Source organism: Pieris napi, chromosome 11 (assembly GCF_905475465.1).
Source record: "Pieris napi chromosome 11, ilPieNapi1.2, whole genome shotgun sequence".
In the NCBI taxonomy this organism is placed as follows: Eukaryota; Metazoa; Arthropoda; class Insecta; order Lepidoptera; family Pieridae; genus Pieris; species Pieris napi.
The window spans coordinates 5608441-5627225 of record NC_062244.1 but is presented as its reverse complement, the minus strand read 5'-3'; the positions used below and the strand labels follow the sequence as shown (position 1 = coordinate 5627225).

General features: G+C 33.3%; 1 protein-coding gene across 2 annotated transcripts in view; it reads right to left on the bottom strand.

The window, feature by feature from the left end:
• Positions 1 to 18374, bottom strand: part of LOC125054229 (dopamine receptor 2-like) — a 38893-nt gene extending 20519 nt beyond the window's left edge. For both annotated transcript variants that reach the window (XR_007117683.1, XM_047655995.1), the window contains exon 1: positions 16956 to 18374. Coding sequence is in view for 1 of the 2 variants with exons in the window: in XM_047655995.1 (XP_047511951.1) it covers positions 16956 to 18214 (1259 nt within the window). In the remaining variant the exon portion in view is untranslated. The remainder of the gene's footprint in view (positions 1 to 16955) is intronic.
• Between the last annotated feature and the right edge of the window lie 411 nt (positions 18375 to 18785).

The following is an 18785-nucleotide window of genomic DNA, read 5'->3' as shown; positions in this document are numbered from 1 at the left end:
GATGCCGTCAGACATCCATTTTATGGTTGAAAAGAGAAATTAATTTCGTTATACGAATGCTGTCATTCAAATAACGATACTAACTGAAACCATTAAGGTTCTATTTTCTTTATTTTTTATCCGAATTAATAAAGCGCTTATGAAATAGTTTTCATACAATTCTATAACACGAATTGTATCGATTGTAATTACACGATTACGATTAAATTTTCTCCTACTTAAGGTGTACCCTTAGAACAAGTAAGAATTTAGATTTAATAATGTTTAAAGATGTCTGAATTTGCAATGTGATGGATGTGTGGTACTTCAATTATCAAGTGCTTGCTACTTGAGTTGCTATCGTATATATTATATAGAAATAATAACTTGGATTGTATGTGATATGAAATACTCTATGATTTAGGATACTACAGTACAATTGTGAAATATGTATATTTTGATATACGTAATTCTCATTTTAAGTTCAATTGCTATTTAACACTGTTTATATTTTATATTTAACATAGTTTCACCGTTTATAGCATAAAATGCAAGATTGTGCTTTCGACACAAGTATTAAAATGATATTATAAAGAAAAACAAAGACTAAGACTAGTCGGATAGTCACGGGTCGGAAAAATGCTTTAGATTTATTTGTTCTTGTGTCTCATAACAAATAAAACCGAAAAATGTATATTACAAGGGACTAATGAAGAGGGCAACCCTGCATGGGTTGCCCTCTTCATTCTTCAAAAGTACATTGCCAATAAAGAAAATTCTTTTTAGATATTTATTATCATAATTAAAAATCTATATTAAATACTACTGTAGTTGTTTCATAAGTACCTTATATAACACGCGTTCACGCGTGATCTCTTGGTCTAGGGATAGAGATAAATTTATATATATTGATAAAGGATATTAACTATCAAGAAATAATAACATTGACTCCAGAATAAACATTTATGATAGCCTATCGTTGGATATTACAATTTCTTCCCGACTTTATGATCGGTCCTTATCTCTGATTTTTCCTTTATCGGTTTCCATTGAATTGGAAACAAATTTTACGTTGCGTTCATAAAACCCAGAGACCTTTGGCACTTACTTACTTACTTTTGTGAAGTCTACGACTAAATTTATCTGTTTTTAAAGTTTTAGAGGAATACAAATTAATGGTATAAGCAATCAAACAAATTAACTTTCCAGCTTAATTATAATATTGAGGTTTCAGAATGGTGTAAAAGTTTACGATATCTATTTCATTTTATTAGTAAAAATTATACAATATTTTAATCATCTTCATAAACATTGTTAGGAGTTCAATTAAAGCTATATTTTTTTCGTGTATATCTCGAAGACGCCTGGGCCGCGTTGTAGCTGCGCTATTCAATATGGTATTCTTCTCAAGTAATCCAGATTGTCAGCGATATGGAAGAATTCTTTAAAATTACTTTAGGTTCTGATGCATCGAATTGAGAAGGTCACTTTACATCCAAGGAATTAATTAATATTAAGTATTCAATAAAACCTCTTAATCAACTTATGGTCGTTAGTATATAGAGCAGTGTTGGCCTAGTGGCTTAAGCGTGCGACCCCCATTCCTGAAGTCGTGCGTTCGAATCACGGCTGTGCACCAATGGTTCACCTTTCTGTTTCAAGTCCATAAATCGATTACATGTGTCAGACACAGAAGGCTGATCATCTACTTGTCTATAAAATATATTAGATTATTATTTTTACATACGAAGTAAAGCATTCTATACCCTCAAAATTTGCGTTATTGTGGTTTGACAAAAAGGTCGGGAGATCTACATTAGACGGGTAAGATATGTTTCTAGGGATTACCATAAAACCTAAAGTGTTTTTTGTCTATTCAAATATACATATATTTGAATGAAGATTTGCGTAGATTTGTGTAGATTAAATCGTCTTCAAGTCTATTGGTACTAGGAATCTTATTAATACATACATACACGTAACTGACTGTATTGTCTGTTAAGCATAGTGCTTTTATTTTTATTGTCTTTTGAACATGACATGTATATAATGTATCTTTTTTAAAATAAAAATAAAAAATTCTCACATCTGTATATCAAAACAGACAATACAGTCACATATATACGTGTATGTATGTATTAATAAGATTCATAGTACCAATAGACTTTTTAAGACGAACTTAATCTTTTGAAAAAAGCTTTCGCGTTACAGTAACAATAGGAATCGCGTGTATTGTATGGTTATGTTACAATGTTTAATATATAGATTAATTACATAAACTATATTAAAAGCGTTTCACCGTGATAAAAGTGGTATGTTTTAGTACAAACACCTATCATACCACTTTAAATATTCTACTAAGTCATTGAAACTAATTTTTTTGTAAAAAAATACGCGTATATTTTCGAACGAAAATGCCAATGTAGATAAAATTGCTTCGTGCGCGGTCTCCCGTCCTTTAATTTGGTGGAAGCCGTCGCAGGGTTACACATAATTTTCCATTTCACTTACTGCTGTAATTGCGCCGTTCGTTTTACTAATCGCATCCAGATGTAAGTGATATTCTTTTTACCTTTATCCAAATGATTCGGTGGATTGTCTGCCAAGAGACAAAATTACTCGAGTATAAGAATGTATCTGTACTCGTTAGTATACATCTTTAGTTAATTTAATTGGGTATCTTGTTGTGAAACTGAAGTAACTAAGTAACTAACTAACTTAATTTTTTTTTAATGACAATTCACACCAATTGACCTAGTCCCATGCTAAGCAGGTGAAGCTTGTGTTATGGATACTAGGCAACGGATATACATACATATTATAGATAGATAGACATATAAATACACATTTAAACACCCAAGACCCAAGCACAATACCAAATGCACATCACATCGATGTTCGTCTCAGCCGGGGATCGAACCCGGGACCCATGGATTCGCAGTCAGGGGTACTAACCACTAGACCAATGAGTCGTCAATTACTGTCAAACGAACTATTTACAAAGAATATATGAGTCATTATATATGTTGAATACTTAAAGAGCCAGCCACAAACTTTAGGCATTCAGAAATGATCTGATTTATTTATAAAAATATCATACATGTCAATGAGAAGAATCATCATGATTACATATATTTTATCATATAAAACTCCACTTACGACGAGTCGGGCTCACCCCTCTTCATCCACCCTAAGAATATCTAATATACAAAATTCTCGTGTTACAAGGTTCGTTCCCATACTTCTAAACGGCTCGACCGATTCTTATGATTTTTTTTATGCATATTCAGTAAGTCTGAGAATTGGCTACTATCTATCTTTCAAACCCCTAAGTGATAAAGTAAAGTATGATAGTATGGTACATACAAAAATACGTACAACCCATAATTTTCATCTACCCTTTTCGATCAACCCCTATTTTTTATTTGTTAGTTAAGAACTTATAACTTGAACTCTGAGGAAGAGGAAAATCACAGAAAAACCTAAAAACTTTTATTTCCGGAAAACCGAACAGTCTCTGGGGTAGCATAGTAAAATGTTCCGTGTTGGTATGTACTAAAAAGGTAGGCTAAGTAAAATCATATTAAGGAGAAACGAAGTTCGCGGGGGCAGCTAGTATTACGTATATATATACAATTATACATATATATATACTATTCTTAATAGAACTGTAAATCTTGCTAAGATATGTCACCATGTTATTGTAAATATAAGAACATTATTAACAATCTACCGAATTTTTTGACAGATATTTATTATAACGTGATCTGAAGATGATAATATTTGAGATTTTTTCTAAGGTATTTTCTTATAAACACGATAGTAGTTGGATAGCTAAGAGTAGAGATATTTGCCTTCTAAATCTGTAAGTAATATATACTTTGCTCGACTTATTTCCTAGTATACGTTCGGAATAGGGTTACCGTTCGATGTAATAGTAATTTCATTAAAATCCATCTCAGTCAAACTTAGTCGCGATTCATTCGAAGTCTGAAAAAACTGAATAGACGGAAATATGTTTGTACTTCGGTTGGTTAACGAGTAATTTTTAAGTATAGCATAGTGTTTTTGTTTATTTTAAAAGTCGGTATATCTTAAGTATCACTAGTATTATACAGCTAATTTCTGTATCAACGTAATTGCACGAAAATTTGACAGCGCCTCCGGTGGTTACGTCCAGAACTAAATAGTTTCATCAAATATTTGGCGACCACATGTAAAACGTGTATTATATTAACTCGTGGTTGAGTTATAGCACTCACTATTTATTTTAGACTAGCTGGCCTGGCGAACATCGTACCGCCTAACAGTCGATTCTTTATTTTTTTAAATACTTATTCTGCTATTCGGGACACCGGTCTAGCTAGTAAGATAAAAAAAGAGAGTTGATATGACAACAAATACATTATGTCAAAAAATAAAAATTTACCGTCCCGGAACCCCTCCACTAACACTTGAACTTTATGATATGGTATTAAAGTTCAAATTGCCTTTAAATATTATTACAAATATTTTGTATGGGAATATAGAAAAGTGTTGTTTTTAGACTTATTCACTCAATTTTTTAAATTTTTCTATCCGTAAAGAACCATCCTCGTACTTCAAGGAATATTATAAAAAAAGAATCAGACAAATCGGTCAAGCCGTTTTCTTGTTATGTCGTGACAACGGAAAACGGGTTTCATTTTTATATATATAGATTATAAGTGATCATATTTGTCTGTGTCGTGTGATCGTATACTATGGATGCGAATATAAAACTATTTTTAAATGTATTTAGAGGCTTTAATTTTTTTAATGACCCTGTTAAGTATACATTAAGCTATTTTAATTAATTATGTTTTGATTTGATTTAAATAGATCTATCTAACGATAATCTTGTATTAATTAATAAAAATCATCTAATCCTGTACACAATGAATACTGCCTAATGTAAATAACACAAACAGGGAATTTTTACCAGAAAAATTGAATTTATTTTATGGTTTACCGTCAACCCTAGCTTACACCACCTCTCGATCCAAGATGAGAGCCTCCGAGCAACTTAAAATGGATTATCGAGGAACTCAACAATCGCTGGAGGCTATTCTTGTCATTATTGTTAATAGAATTTGCCTAAATTATTAAGGTCAACTTGAAATGTTGGTTTGTAAGATGTGTAAGACAGAATTTGTCAATTTTTGCAAAGTAAAATAATGTATGTCTGTTATTACTACAGATAACATATATTTTGAATCAGCTAATAGATTAAACTTCAGTATCGAATTACTGGAAAAGTACTAAAAATAATTACTTGCAATACAATTAGAATTATAGTAGGGATTTTCTGACTTGTTTTTCTAAACTTACTGTTGAATATTGTATGGTTCCTGGATCATCGGGGTGCTTTAAATAATAGATAATTTTATTACAACAATATAATATAAGCGAAATAATGAAATGTCAATTGCTATATAACAAATGAACGCGATGTAACAGTTGAAGAGAGTGCCTACGTCTGGCTATACTCTCGTAACTCCGACGATTTAGGAAATCGCCACGCTTATGAAAACCTGAGTGAGCAAATTTACAGCCTTGGCTCGTACAAATATTATTTATGTCACTTCTACATAATTCAGTACAGAACATACTAAATTCTTATGAATGTTAGCGAATTTAGTGACACGTATAATATGAGACTCAACCGAAAACACCTCTAAAGCGGAATTACATATCGATTTTTCGTAGTTATGCCGTTGTCGCTTCCATTGTGACGAGATAAGATCTTAAAACGGGTTCTACTATATTGATATACATCATGCCATGCTTGAAGATACCTACGGTTATTTTTGGGGTTACCACACCCCGTAAATTAATTTGAGTGTACGCAAAGTACAATTTAGACAGCGACTGAGTAAGAGCGCTACGCCGTAATTTTGTTTGCGCCTGTTTCTAACACAATCAACTTTGAAGGAACGGTATGCACAGTACTATATTTATATAGTGATTCCGTAACACTGAGGTCAGATATGCACAGTTTATAGGTGATAATCTTTATTTATATTGTATTTATATAATTATCGATCCCATCGATCATATTGAACATCAGGTCAGCCTCCTGCCCTTTTCTTATATAAAAAACCTGATGTTCAGTGTTACCGCCATATCCAATGCCAGAGGTCTCACCAGTGCGTTGCCGGACTTTTAAGAATTGATACGCTCTTTTTCTGATATAGGCCAATCATAAGTCGACGAAATTCAAAAAGATTCGCCAGGAAAAAAACCCAACACTACAGCAACAGACGCATAAAGGCGGCTGCGTATAACAATATACGTACCTACTGATGACTTCTGGGCGCTGTGTGGCAAAGGAAAGGCATTACTTTTATGCAAATTGCGAGGTTGGTAACAGGATCCTGCGTACTAGGCTACTAGAGTTATTATGAGGCATGTGTGTACTTGTTGGCTCTGTGAAACAAGTGTACTTGTAGGCTGTCCCACATATATTTATAAGAGATTAGGTTTAAATTTGTAACAGATAACTACTAACCGGAATGCTTCTTTGAAATCTAAAATAAATAAATGATTATTATTTTTACTAGTAATGTCTGAAATATATAAGGTTAACATAATTTTAAGGTTCTTAATGAAGCGATTCATTGATATCTTATGTTCTATAGGCGAACTTCGGTGTCTGACTCAAATCGTTGACTTTTAGCCCCAAAAACATTCTGGTTTCCTCACAGTGTTTTAATTGGTAAATTGCTTTAGAACTTGTATAACAATTTTAGATTTAAATAATAATTACTACTGGTTGGACTGTTGAACGACTACTCCAAGTGATAAAATCAAAACGATCTCATTATTTTATTGCGTCCCAGTTTTTTCGTATTGTCACCGTTGTTTTATAGAGTTTAAGCTTTGAAACTTCATTATTTTATTTAAAATGTAGTAATCGTAATAGTACTAAATATAAAATTAGAGTAACCTGCTTAGTTTTTTTAAAGAATTGTTTTTGACCTTTTGACCTTGTAAATAATAATATAACAAAAAGTTAACTGTTCTTACTGGCTTAGTAACATATAAAAGGAAAGAAGAGTATTTGTACTGTTCTAGAGATAATACTTTGAAGTTATGCACTCATCTATATATATAAAAATTAAACCCGTTTTCCGTTGTCACGACATAACATGAAAACGGCTTGACCGATTTGTCTGATTCTTTTTTTATACGGGGATTGTTCTTACGGAGAGAAAAATTAAAAAAAAATGAGTGAAAAAGTCTAAAAACAACACTTTTCTATATTACCATACAAAATATTCGTAATAATATTTAAAGGCAATTTGAACTTTAATACCATATCATAAAGTTCAAGTGTTAGTGGAGGGGTTCCGGGACGGTAAATTTTTATTTTTTGACATAATGTATTTGTTATCTTATCAACTTTATTTTTTTTTATCTTACTAGCTAGATCGGTGTCCCGAATAGCACAATAAGTATTTAAAAAAAATAAAGAAGCGACTGTTAGGCGGTACGATGTTCGCCAGGCCAGCTAGTTTTTAATAAAAATGGCTGTATACATGGTGTATGCTGCGTTCCAAGTGGTTTAGTGTGGTCATCTGCAAACAAATTAGGTATATCTAGTGGCATTAACACGATTGTCAAACAAAAATTTACTGGACACAACTGGGGCTTAGTCAAAAACTAGTTACGCAAGCATACTGTACAAACGACACAACAATGACCCATCTTAGAAGTTTCAGTTTGTAACATAAGTAGGTCATAACAGATGGAACACTTGTATAACATATTGCAACTAATAAAGCGTCTTTATAAACATTTCTTCTAAATATTCAAATAGTTAAATTTATATGCATGCAGGCATAACATAACTATAAAATTGCTGCAACGTTCGTTGTAAAATAACGAAATTTACGTTGTACCTTCGTTTCTGAATAGTTTTTAATGTTTAAAGGTGATAATTTCCGAAACTCCTGATGTTGAGGTCTTTAACCTACGTACTATCTTAATCTTAATATATATGGCACGTTGTTTGTCCGCTATGGACTCCTAAACTACTTAACCGATTTCAATCAAATTTGCATACCGTGTGCAGTTTGAACTCACTTAAAATTCTTCTTCAACTTCATTTATACCCGTAATATTATTTTATTGCCAATTATTTGTTTATTATTTGACAGTCTCAATTCTAACAGATGGCGCTGTGTTGAAAGTACCAACGTTTCACATAAGATACAATTTAATGGCATAACCACCAAAAAAGCATGGTCCCCATGGGTCCCCATGACTGGTGTTCTCCTACCGTTTCCCTTGAATAATTTACTACTATGTAACATAACATAAACTTTAGCCACAGCAAAGCTTGGCCAAGTCTGCTAGTAGGTATATATATAAAAACTCTTATTAACGAATTTTGTAAATTATTAGAGTTGTATTCTAGTCCAATTTCATTTAATAGATTTAATTTAGGGATCAAAGAAAAAAAAACAGTCAACAGTAAATACAAACGAAAAATATATTAAATATGAGAATACTTCGTTTAAGAATGAAGTATCTCAAAGGACAAGAAAGAACTATTTCTAGATTTGATCAAATATAATTCCAGACTGAATACATTTTTGTGGCTTGTGGACTTTATGTGTAAGAAGTCGAAGGTTCGTTTCTACGTATGAAGCGGTTTGTTGGCGAGACTATTTCTAAGCCCATCTCAATTTAATAATTATATTAACCGCATATTAATAATAATAATAATAAGTTTTTATTTGCAAAGAAAGTGGTACATTTAGTTTGATTAATTACAAAAAAAGACCGCACAATCAGCCATATAAAATAGGCGTGCAAATGTAATATCAATTATCATGATGTCATAATTATAAGAACAGTTAAGTATAATTGTTGTCAAAACATATGATCAAAACCTCTCCCACTATATAATTGGCACCTTGCCTTTAAAAATTTATTCACCCTCCCCTTGAAAGCACTACACGGCAGTGATTTATAACTTCTAGAAAGCTGATTGAACAGTTTGATAGTCATGGCCTAACAATTTTTACAATACAACTTGCAGGAACCTACAATCGTGTTGGATCACTCGGTAGACAAGTAATTTATGAGTAATTAATAAACTTATGTTCTAAATATTCGGTCACACTATAAAAGCACCTTGACTTTAAAAACCTAATCATCTTACCCTTGAAAACATTAAATGGCAGTGATCTATAATTTCTAGGAAAATTGGTAAATTGATTGTATCGAGCAGGACCAGACAATACAATTCTAGAGTGAGACACTTAAAGGTTGAAGCCGAAAGGCCCGTGACGTCAAGAACATAAAGGAATTTCATAGGGGAAATATAGTTCGCGCTAAGTCTCGACTGTGAATCTTGCCCTAATCGTTAATAACCACAGCTTGATTCCGCAGCTATCTATTTTTTATTGTGGTGCCTGGTAGATAGTACCGGGGATCCCAGAGTGGTGTTCACAATATAGCGAGGAAATGATGCCAGCGTTAAAGGTACACTGCCACAGGGACTTTTAAAATTTGTTTTAATGTTATTGTAATTAAATGTTAAGTTCTTATTTTTTAAATTTATATAACTTATACACGACTGTTTAAAGTTATAAAAAAAATTGTGGTGCTACAACCTTTTACCTTTTTTTTGTCTGGGCCTTAGATTTCTGTTTCTGTTTCATGATCATTTGTCAATCTAAAAGGCAAGTAGGTGATCGGCTCCCTTTGTACGACGTTTTCTTTCACCGTTTGATCGAATGTTAAATGTGCACATAGATAGAAAGTCCATTGGTGCACAGCCGGTGATCGAACCTACGACCTCAGGGATGAGAGTCGCACGTTGAAGCCACTGCTCTAATAAATGTTACATAGTCTTAGGAGTTACCATTCTTATTCATATAAAAATTGTATCTACATATTGAATCTCAATGGCTGAATACAAATGAAAAAGGCCTTGTAAATATAAGTTATACCTTCATAATACAAAATTATCATTATCACGCCGGATCACTAATAAACAAACAACATAATAAGCCTAAGTAAACAGAAATAAGCTGAAATATCGAATATGAGAGTCCTATTCAGTGTTTATTGAACGTTATCAGGAGTCGCATAGTTGAGCTTTTATTTATTATACGCCAAAATACATAAACAAATTTATACAATGTCTATAATTTATTCAAATTTTTTTTTAAATATTGTCAGGTTATATACTTTAAAAGCACCGCTATTTTATTTATTTGTTTATTAACACTTGCAATAATGGTACATACAATCAGTTAATACACATTATTAGGCAGTACTGATGTTATCGCTCACAAGTGATCTATTCCATGTAAAGAAAAGGATAAAGCCAAAAAGTGGATAACTAAAATAACAGAATAAAATTACAAGTAACATTCTAGACTTATACAATTACAAAACTAATATCTAAAACAAAAAAAAAATGAATCACAATTAATGCTAGGTTCCAAAATATAACAAAAATAATATATAACAAAAAAATAATTATAATTACAAAAGTCATGATTCATCATATCGATAGCATATGGTTAAATTTTGTTTATGTAGCAAATCATATGGGATCGGGAAGCGTATTCCATAACTATTTGGCGAAGATCGTAAATTACTGTATATGTGAGATAAGAGCTCAGTTAAGTCCTGATATAAAGTAACGCCTTCCTGATGATGATAACCTGGCTCTTGGAATTTGAAGACCAAAGAAAGCCTTTACTCCAATGAGCTATATTAAGGAGATTCTCATTCGTTGCCTGAATCGCGAGATGAAGTTGATGAAAGGTCGATTAAACAAATAGAAGTCAACGGCGTAAAGATGACAATCAGCCAATAAATGCATTGATGAAGATAGCAAATAGAAGAAGAGAAAGACGCTGGCCTGCAGAACACCAGTAATTATATAATTCCACTAAGAAAGGGTTCCATTTATTTCATGACTGATGGCCTGTGCAGGAAGTTTTATTAAACGAAGCATACAAAAATTACAACCTAAAAATAACTCCAATTCAGAAGTTGGAAATTACGTAATGTTCCAAGTGATTAGCCATCGTAACAAAAGTTTTTATTGACTGAAACCTGCATTAATATTACGATAATTATTAAATGGCATGATTTGGCTAACTGGGTCAAGGGGGTTAATGGTGTTTTCACGACTCAATCTATCAATGTTATTCAAATTGTAAGGGAATCCGTTACAGTAAAAAAGGAAGGGCGAGCAGTTGGTACATAAATATGACCGAAATAGAAATCTATGCGGTTTCGTCACAATAGAATGGTTTGCTATATTTTTTGGTAAACATTTACGTTATGTTTTTTGTTAGGATTACAAAACAAAAAATTGTTTGTCAATGAAGATATTAGATTAAACAATAATGAATACATGATATCAAATTTCCACAACAAGGAAAACCCCTCGGCCTTCTTTGGCTGATATTCTGTTGTGCGGGTTATTCAGTGCCAAACAGACTCTAGGCGCCCTTACTAGGTAACTTACAATAAAGGCCGATTTACATTATCTTAGTGTTTAGGAGAGTGCTTTAGTACAACTTGAAAGGCAAGTTCTTTAGTGCTTTAGTGCGTTGCGAGTTAAGGCCGATTTACATTATCTTAGTGTTTAGGAGAGTGCTTTAGTACAACTTGAAAGGCAAGTTCTTTAGCGTAGCGTTTACTAAAGCGAGTAGCGTTTACATGTTTCAACTAAAGTACTATCCTAAAGCACTCTGCTAAACACTAAGATAATGTAAATCGGCCTTAACGATAGTGATAATAGTTTTGTATACTAGATTCGTTCGAGCAAAAGCGTTGATGTCGCAACCGTGGGATCGCACAGTACAACACTTATCAGAAGTTTCTGAGTATGGCTGCTGATTTTGTTTGCCTTACTAAAAAGGAATGTAATGATTCAGTAAAACATACACGCTTCAGAGACTTTTCTAAAACATTTTGATCCCGCCAGAAACATCTCATGGGAATGCTCATTTAATAAATTGTGTGTCACTGTTAAATGCAAAACCCGTTAGCTGTTTTGAATTACGTCTTGTGTTTAAAGTAAAATTATGAATATATTAAAATGCAAATATGAGTTTGCCATGCAACATTTTGCATATTCTACAGATAAAGGACGAATAAAGTTATTAACTGCGCTTTAAAAGCCTAATTAATTACTTTTTTAACATAAAATTAATGTAGACAGCATAGTTAAACAGTGTTTGTAAGTCTTATTGATATGATTTAATCAAGACCATTAGATTTAAATGTACTTTAGCTATGGCTCATTTTTTAATCTCAATAATGAATAAACATAGATGTAAGAATTCTTTGAAAGATCTAATTAATTAAGGATCTAAGGCAAAAGGAAAATCGTATTAAAGTAGGCTATTTCTCATTTTATTTCGACTGTGAACTAGGCCTGTTTTGTTCTACTGCTGTGGTCTAGAGCGTGATAATGTCATGGAGATGTATTATATAGAAACGATGGAGCGTTTGAATGTGATAGGTTTAGTAGCGCATTTCATTACCAATAATGAAAAGAAAAATTACGTAAACAATGACACTCAAGTACAGGAAAATACCAAAACCAGTTTAGTGAATTTGATGTAATCATTTACACACACAATGAATTGAATAGTGAAATAATAACTGAAAATAATGTCTAATATCATATAGGGGTCTATAAACGAATTATATATATTTTTCCATCAAATGATTTAGATCCGTTACGTAGCATAAAGATAATATGATTTACGAGACTTTGGGAGAATTGGTCATGCGATAAATCGTATAAGTCCTTATAATTGACGGATTTGCTACGTCCGTACGAGATTTGTAAGGCTAATCGCACACTCGGTGAAAAAGGCTCTTTCGAATGAGAACATTTCTCGCATCTGAAGCTAATTTATAGGGTTTGGTTTCTTGTCATCAGGTGTAAAGATTATCAGGGTATTCAGAGTCAATAAACCTGTGCAGTGTGCAATTCAAAAAACATTCAAATGTAGTGAAAACTCTGTTTCTTACTTAATATACATACTTTAATACATTTACTACTTCTTCTCTGGTACATAAAGTCAAGAAGGTACGTCGACATCCTAAGCTGTTAAACACAGTAAGCGTTGATGAAGTAATTAAAGATGTCAAAACCTATCGGAGGCTTCTTCACTACGTGAATGTCGACGCCCTCCAGTGACATCACGGTGCTAGACTCAGGGCATAGTCTCAAAATGATCAAGGCTTTTGAGCTAGTATTATGCTAGCAACTATACGTAGTAAGAATTGAAATCATAATGCTTAAGTACTAGTGAACACTATACACTTTGTATTAAGTAAAAAACATTAGTATTTACGCTAGACTGTAACTGTTTATTAGTTTAAATAATTTATATTACAAGTCAAAAGATTTTACTTCTTTATTGAAATTAAATGTATTAATTATAGTATCGTATATTATATCGATAGATTGGTAATCAAACCAAGAGATGTGCAGAATTCTTAGTCCACATACAAACTTTCTTTAACATATTATAAGTAGCTTGGAAAATTAGTATTGGCTCAGATCTTTAAGCGTGCCCTGAGGACAGTCGTTCATCTGTACCAATTTATTTATTTATTTATTACAGAAATACATTTGTCTTTAATGTTTAAAATTAGGCCTGCCCTGTGATTCTGTAACTCACTTCACGAACTCACACAGCGGTTTTCGCATCGGCGGTCGCTCTCAAATCAGTCGTGAAGCAGTCATTTTATGATTTAGCATTGTGATAAACAATAAAGTACAAGCTCCCACCTTTTCAGAATGCCAAATCATAAAATGACTGCTTCACGACTGATTTGAGAGCGACCGCCGATGCCAAAACCGCTGTGTGAGTTCGTGAAGTGAGTTACAGAATCACAGGGCTGGTAAGAATCAAGCATCATGTGAAAACCGGCACAAATAGCCTATTTATCTATAAACTAATCACAATTATTAAATAGCCAGATACAATCTAAGGACAAGAATCGAATATCTATATGCAGTTATATAATAAATATTCTTAGGTCTGGGCCTCAGATTTCTGTATGTATTTCATGATCATTTGTCAATCTAATAGGCCATAAAATGCACACATAGAGATATAGTCCATTGGTGCACAGACAGTGATCGGACCTACAACCTCAGGAATGAGAGTCACAACAACAAGTAACAACTTATAGATATATGAATATTGAATAAATTTCCACGTTTCCGTTCGGCTTTTTGCAATACTTGACGGGGATTTGTAGCGATTCACTGAGAGTAGAGATACTAGGGATTTTGGCGGGGTGATTGAGTTCTCTATTCATCGGAAACCGTTATACCACCTGCGACTTTCAATCGATAGTCAAACACATGGAAAAGAAGTAACACTAATTGCACGTTTCTGTATTCAAATTTGTGCATTCATTCATCTCACTAAAGCTAAATTTAACAATATATCAACTTCATGTAACTATATATTATATATGTATAATAACTTTTTACTAAATAATTATTCTTTATGGCATTATAAATATTACAAACTAAAGTTCTGTTCAGTTACACTTATATTACAAAGGTTTAATGCTCTGTATGTTTATTTAGAGTTTAAACTTAAATAATAAGTCGATAACCAAATAACATTGGCATACACTTATTTAATGTTCAATAAACATTGATATTCTTACATTCGACATTGAACACGTTACTGTTGAAATCATTTTCCACTAGGGTGCACCCAAACCATATAATAATAATAAATACAGTCGTGCAACCCTATATTTGTATTGGCTTCAGATGGCGACAGATTTGCAGATCTGCCTTTTAAATGACAAACCGCGTTGATTTTCCGGTCTAAGGTATGTTGTCAAGATACCATCACCATACAAGTGTTACATATAAAAATATTCCATTGACCGTTGAAAAATAGGCCAACACTGCTGTAACTAAAATCTAAACCTCACAGAATACTATGAACATTTTGATTCCTATTTCAATGCAGACAAAGTATTGGGTATCACGTATGCATTTTATGTTTTACGAAACATAATATATCAAGGTCGGATCCAATAAAGTCGAGTGTTCGTGCATTTTATTGCATCCATTGTACACCCTAAAACAAGTTTAAAATTGAATTTTTGTCATGCAAATGTGATCATGTGAGCTATTTCAACATAAATATACAGGTGTATATTTTAGTTTAAGAGTCTGGTTTCAGAAAGTATTTGGACGTGTTTCATAACGTTTTCAAGGAAAATATTAATTTGAAAATTAAAAATAATCTATACAAGGTATTATTTTTATTTAAGTCCGTTTCAATTTTATAGTTGATTTTTTTTTAGTTCAAGATTGACGCTTCATTAATGGTGATGCTTTACTTGATGCTGCATATTTAATAATTTTTAGTACTATTTGCAGCGTTAGGTAAATTTTGTTTGTCCAAAGCCAACGGCGTTACATACTAATAAAAATTACTCTCATGACTGAGCCTTCATAAACATTATAATTAAGGCTAATTTAGGACTAATTTCTAACCTGATTTACTATAAAAAAAAGAGAATTGTCAAAACTGTATATTTGATTGTTATGATAGTAAAAATAAACGTATATACTATAAAATAGTAAATACTATAAAATAGTAAATACTATAAAAAGTATAATCTATAAAAATGTGAACAAAAACTCATTATTGTGTCTATTTTTCTTAGCATTTGCCACTCATGTGCACTAACACTTATTCACTAGTTAACCAAGGTTAGGGTTGTTGGTAAGTTGGGTCACAAATTTTGGTTTTAATGTTATCGTGAAATACCGAGTTAATGATACTTCTAAGTCTACACAAAAATTTTTCTGCAATTAATAGGTATAATAGTTTTAAAAGTAGCGCGTTATTATTATTTTTAAATATATGGTCAATGATTTAAAAACTGTTCTCATAGATTGCAAAAAAATATATTTCATTATTATCTAACTTGAGACAAAATCACTTCCCGACTAGCGTGACCCACTTACACTAAACGAATTTGAAATGGTCACGTGACAAAGTGTCAGCCAATGTCATTCTCAAACAAATTTCTTGTCTCAAGCCCCAGGACAGGTCGCAGTGTAAAAACTTCTATTATCCCTTTAGGACCTTTAAAATCAGTATCCTGCGAATTCTCGTTTCCGTATTTATAACCGTATTTACTTTCAGAGAGTATATTGCTTTAGGATATGTTATTTCAAGGATAGTTTTGCTTTGAAGGGCTATTCCCGAAAGTAATTCCTTACTACGTGACGTTTGCTTTGATTGCATAAATTATTCGATACACGAGTAAATAATAATGTATACTAGCTGGCCTGGCGAACATCGTACCGCCTAACAGTCGATTCTTTATTTTTTTTTAAATACTTATTCTGCTATTCGGGACACCGGTCTAGCTAGTAAAATAAAAAAAAGAAAGTTTATAAGACAACAAATACATTATGTCAAAAAATAAAAATTAACCTTCCCGGAACCCCTCCACTAACATTTGAACTTAAGATATGGTATTAAAGTTCAAATTGACTTTTAAGTATTATTACGAATATTTTGTATGGGAATATAGAAAAGTATTGTTTTTAGACTTTTTCACTAAATTTTTTTTTATTTTTCTCTCCGTAAGAACCATCCTCGTACTTCAAGGAATATTATTTTAAAAAATCAGACAAATCGGTCAAGCCGTTTTCATGTTATGTCGTGACAACGGAAAACGGGTTTCATTTTTATATATATAGATTAGGAATAACGTATTTAAAAAAAAACAAATGACAATCAGTATCACGCAAATAGTCATAATAAACAGAATTCAGATTGGATTGTAGTTATTGTATATAATATTTCTGGTAATTAAAATTACTGAACTACAATTTCTATAAGTAGCTTTTTGAGTACTTTTATATCAGCAAATTTAATAATAAAATAATTTGTATGTGCACTCACCTTCTAAAATCTCTGCTCCAACACGCATAAATGACCGGGTTCATTGAAGAGTTGACCCAGCCTAACCACGTGACCACAACATTCACAATCTCCTCATGTGCAATGCATGAAGAGCAAATTCCCGAGAGCAAGTTCACCACAAAAAAAGGTAACCAACACACTATAAACACTCCCATAACGATACCTAACGTCTTAGCAGCTTTCTTCTCCTTCGCAAACTTTGCTAGTTTACGGGAGAGCGAAAAGTTTTTGGGCAAATGTTTGTTATGCGTCACATTGGTAAGCCGGGTCGATGACCGTGACAAACCATTGTTCTGCAACGCAGTTAGAGGCTCCTGGTCAGGCTCTTCAGGAGTACATACACCATGACACACCTCACTTCGCTGTCTCATAGTACCACCCCTGTGTATCCGTAAAGTCAATTCTAACTCCCCACTAGGACGCATCACTTGCTTTGTGCCGATCTTCAACGATCGCGTCTGTATTGTCGCGGCACGATAGATACGGTAATATGTAAACACCATCACAAACAGTGGCAAATAAAAGGATATAGTCGATGAAAATATTATGTACTCTAAGTTTTCCGTAAAAGGGCATTTATAGTCCGGAACTTCCTCTAAGCGGACGGCACGCCACCATGCGATCGCAGGAAAGGATATTGCTCCGGAACAAACCCAAACTGCTGCTATAAGAAATGCCGCTTTCCGTCCGCTCATTCGCATCGGATATGTAATAGGGTCCGTGATAGCCCAATACCGGTCCAACGAAATAACACATAAATTTAGTATGGAGGCTGTACTAAATAATACGTCCAGTGAACGCCATACATCACACCAATCCATGCCAAAGAACCACGTATGTTCTAGAACCTCATAAAGGGCAGAAAAGGGCATTACGACGAGTCCTACTAAACAGTCAGCTACAGCCAGGGATGTCACGAAGTAGTTCGTTGATGTATGCAAGTATCGTTCTCGTATCACGGCTAATATGACTAGCATGTTGCCAAATACAGTTGTCAAGGAGAACAGAAGGAGGAAGATAACTAGAACTGCTCGATCCTGTAGGAGGGTTACGTATTCACCCCACGGTTCTTTTGTTTCATCACTGATGTTATACAGTGAGCTGTTTTCATAGGACGCATTCAGTTCAAGGACAATGTTATAAGCGGCGCCTACTGGCTCCAATGTGTATTTGGGTCCTTTGTGCAAATTGTAGAGTTGGCCATTTGCCACCAGTATTTCCGGATCGGTCGCATTCATATTTTCCCAATGGTTATTCGCTCTCTAGCGCCATGGTGTGTGTTTATGTTTTCCTTGTTTTACTTTGAGCCATTTGGAGATTACATTCTTGGCAGGCATTCTGTTCTCGGTAACCACTTTCAAGGACATATTGCGCTGGCATTTCTTGATATATCGCAGTGAATCTGAAACAAGGAAAAGGCAAAGTTAACAAAACAAATAAATAAAATGTGACAACATTAGGCATACATTTATTTGTCTCAATTACCGGAAGTGGAATAATATTTATGTATCATAAAATAAATCAGTGGCACTGTAACCTCTTTAGGTCTGGGCCTTAGATTTCTGAATCTGTTTCATGATCATTTTTAAATCTAATACGCACGTAGATGATCAGCCTCTAGTGCCTGACACACGCCGTCGACTTTTTGAGAAGACATGTCGGTTTCCTCACGATGTTTTCCTTCAACGTTCGAGCGAATGTTAAATGCGCACATAGCAAGAAAATCCATTGGTGCACAGCCGGGGATCGAACCTACAACCTCGGGTATGAGAGTCGCACGTTGAAGCCACTAAGACAACACTGTTATTT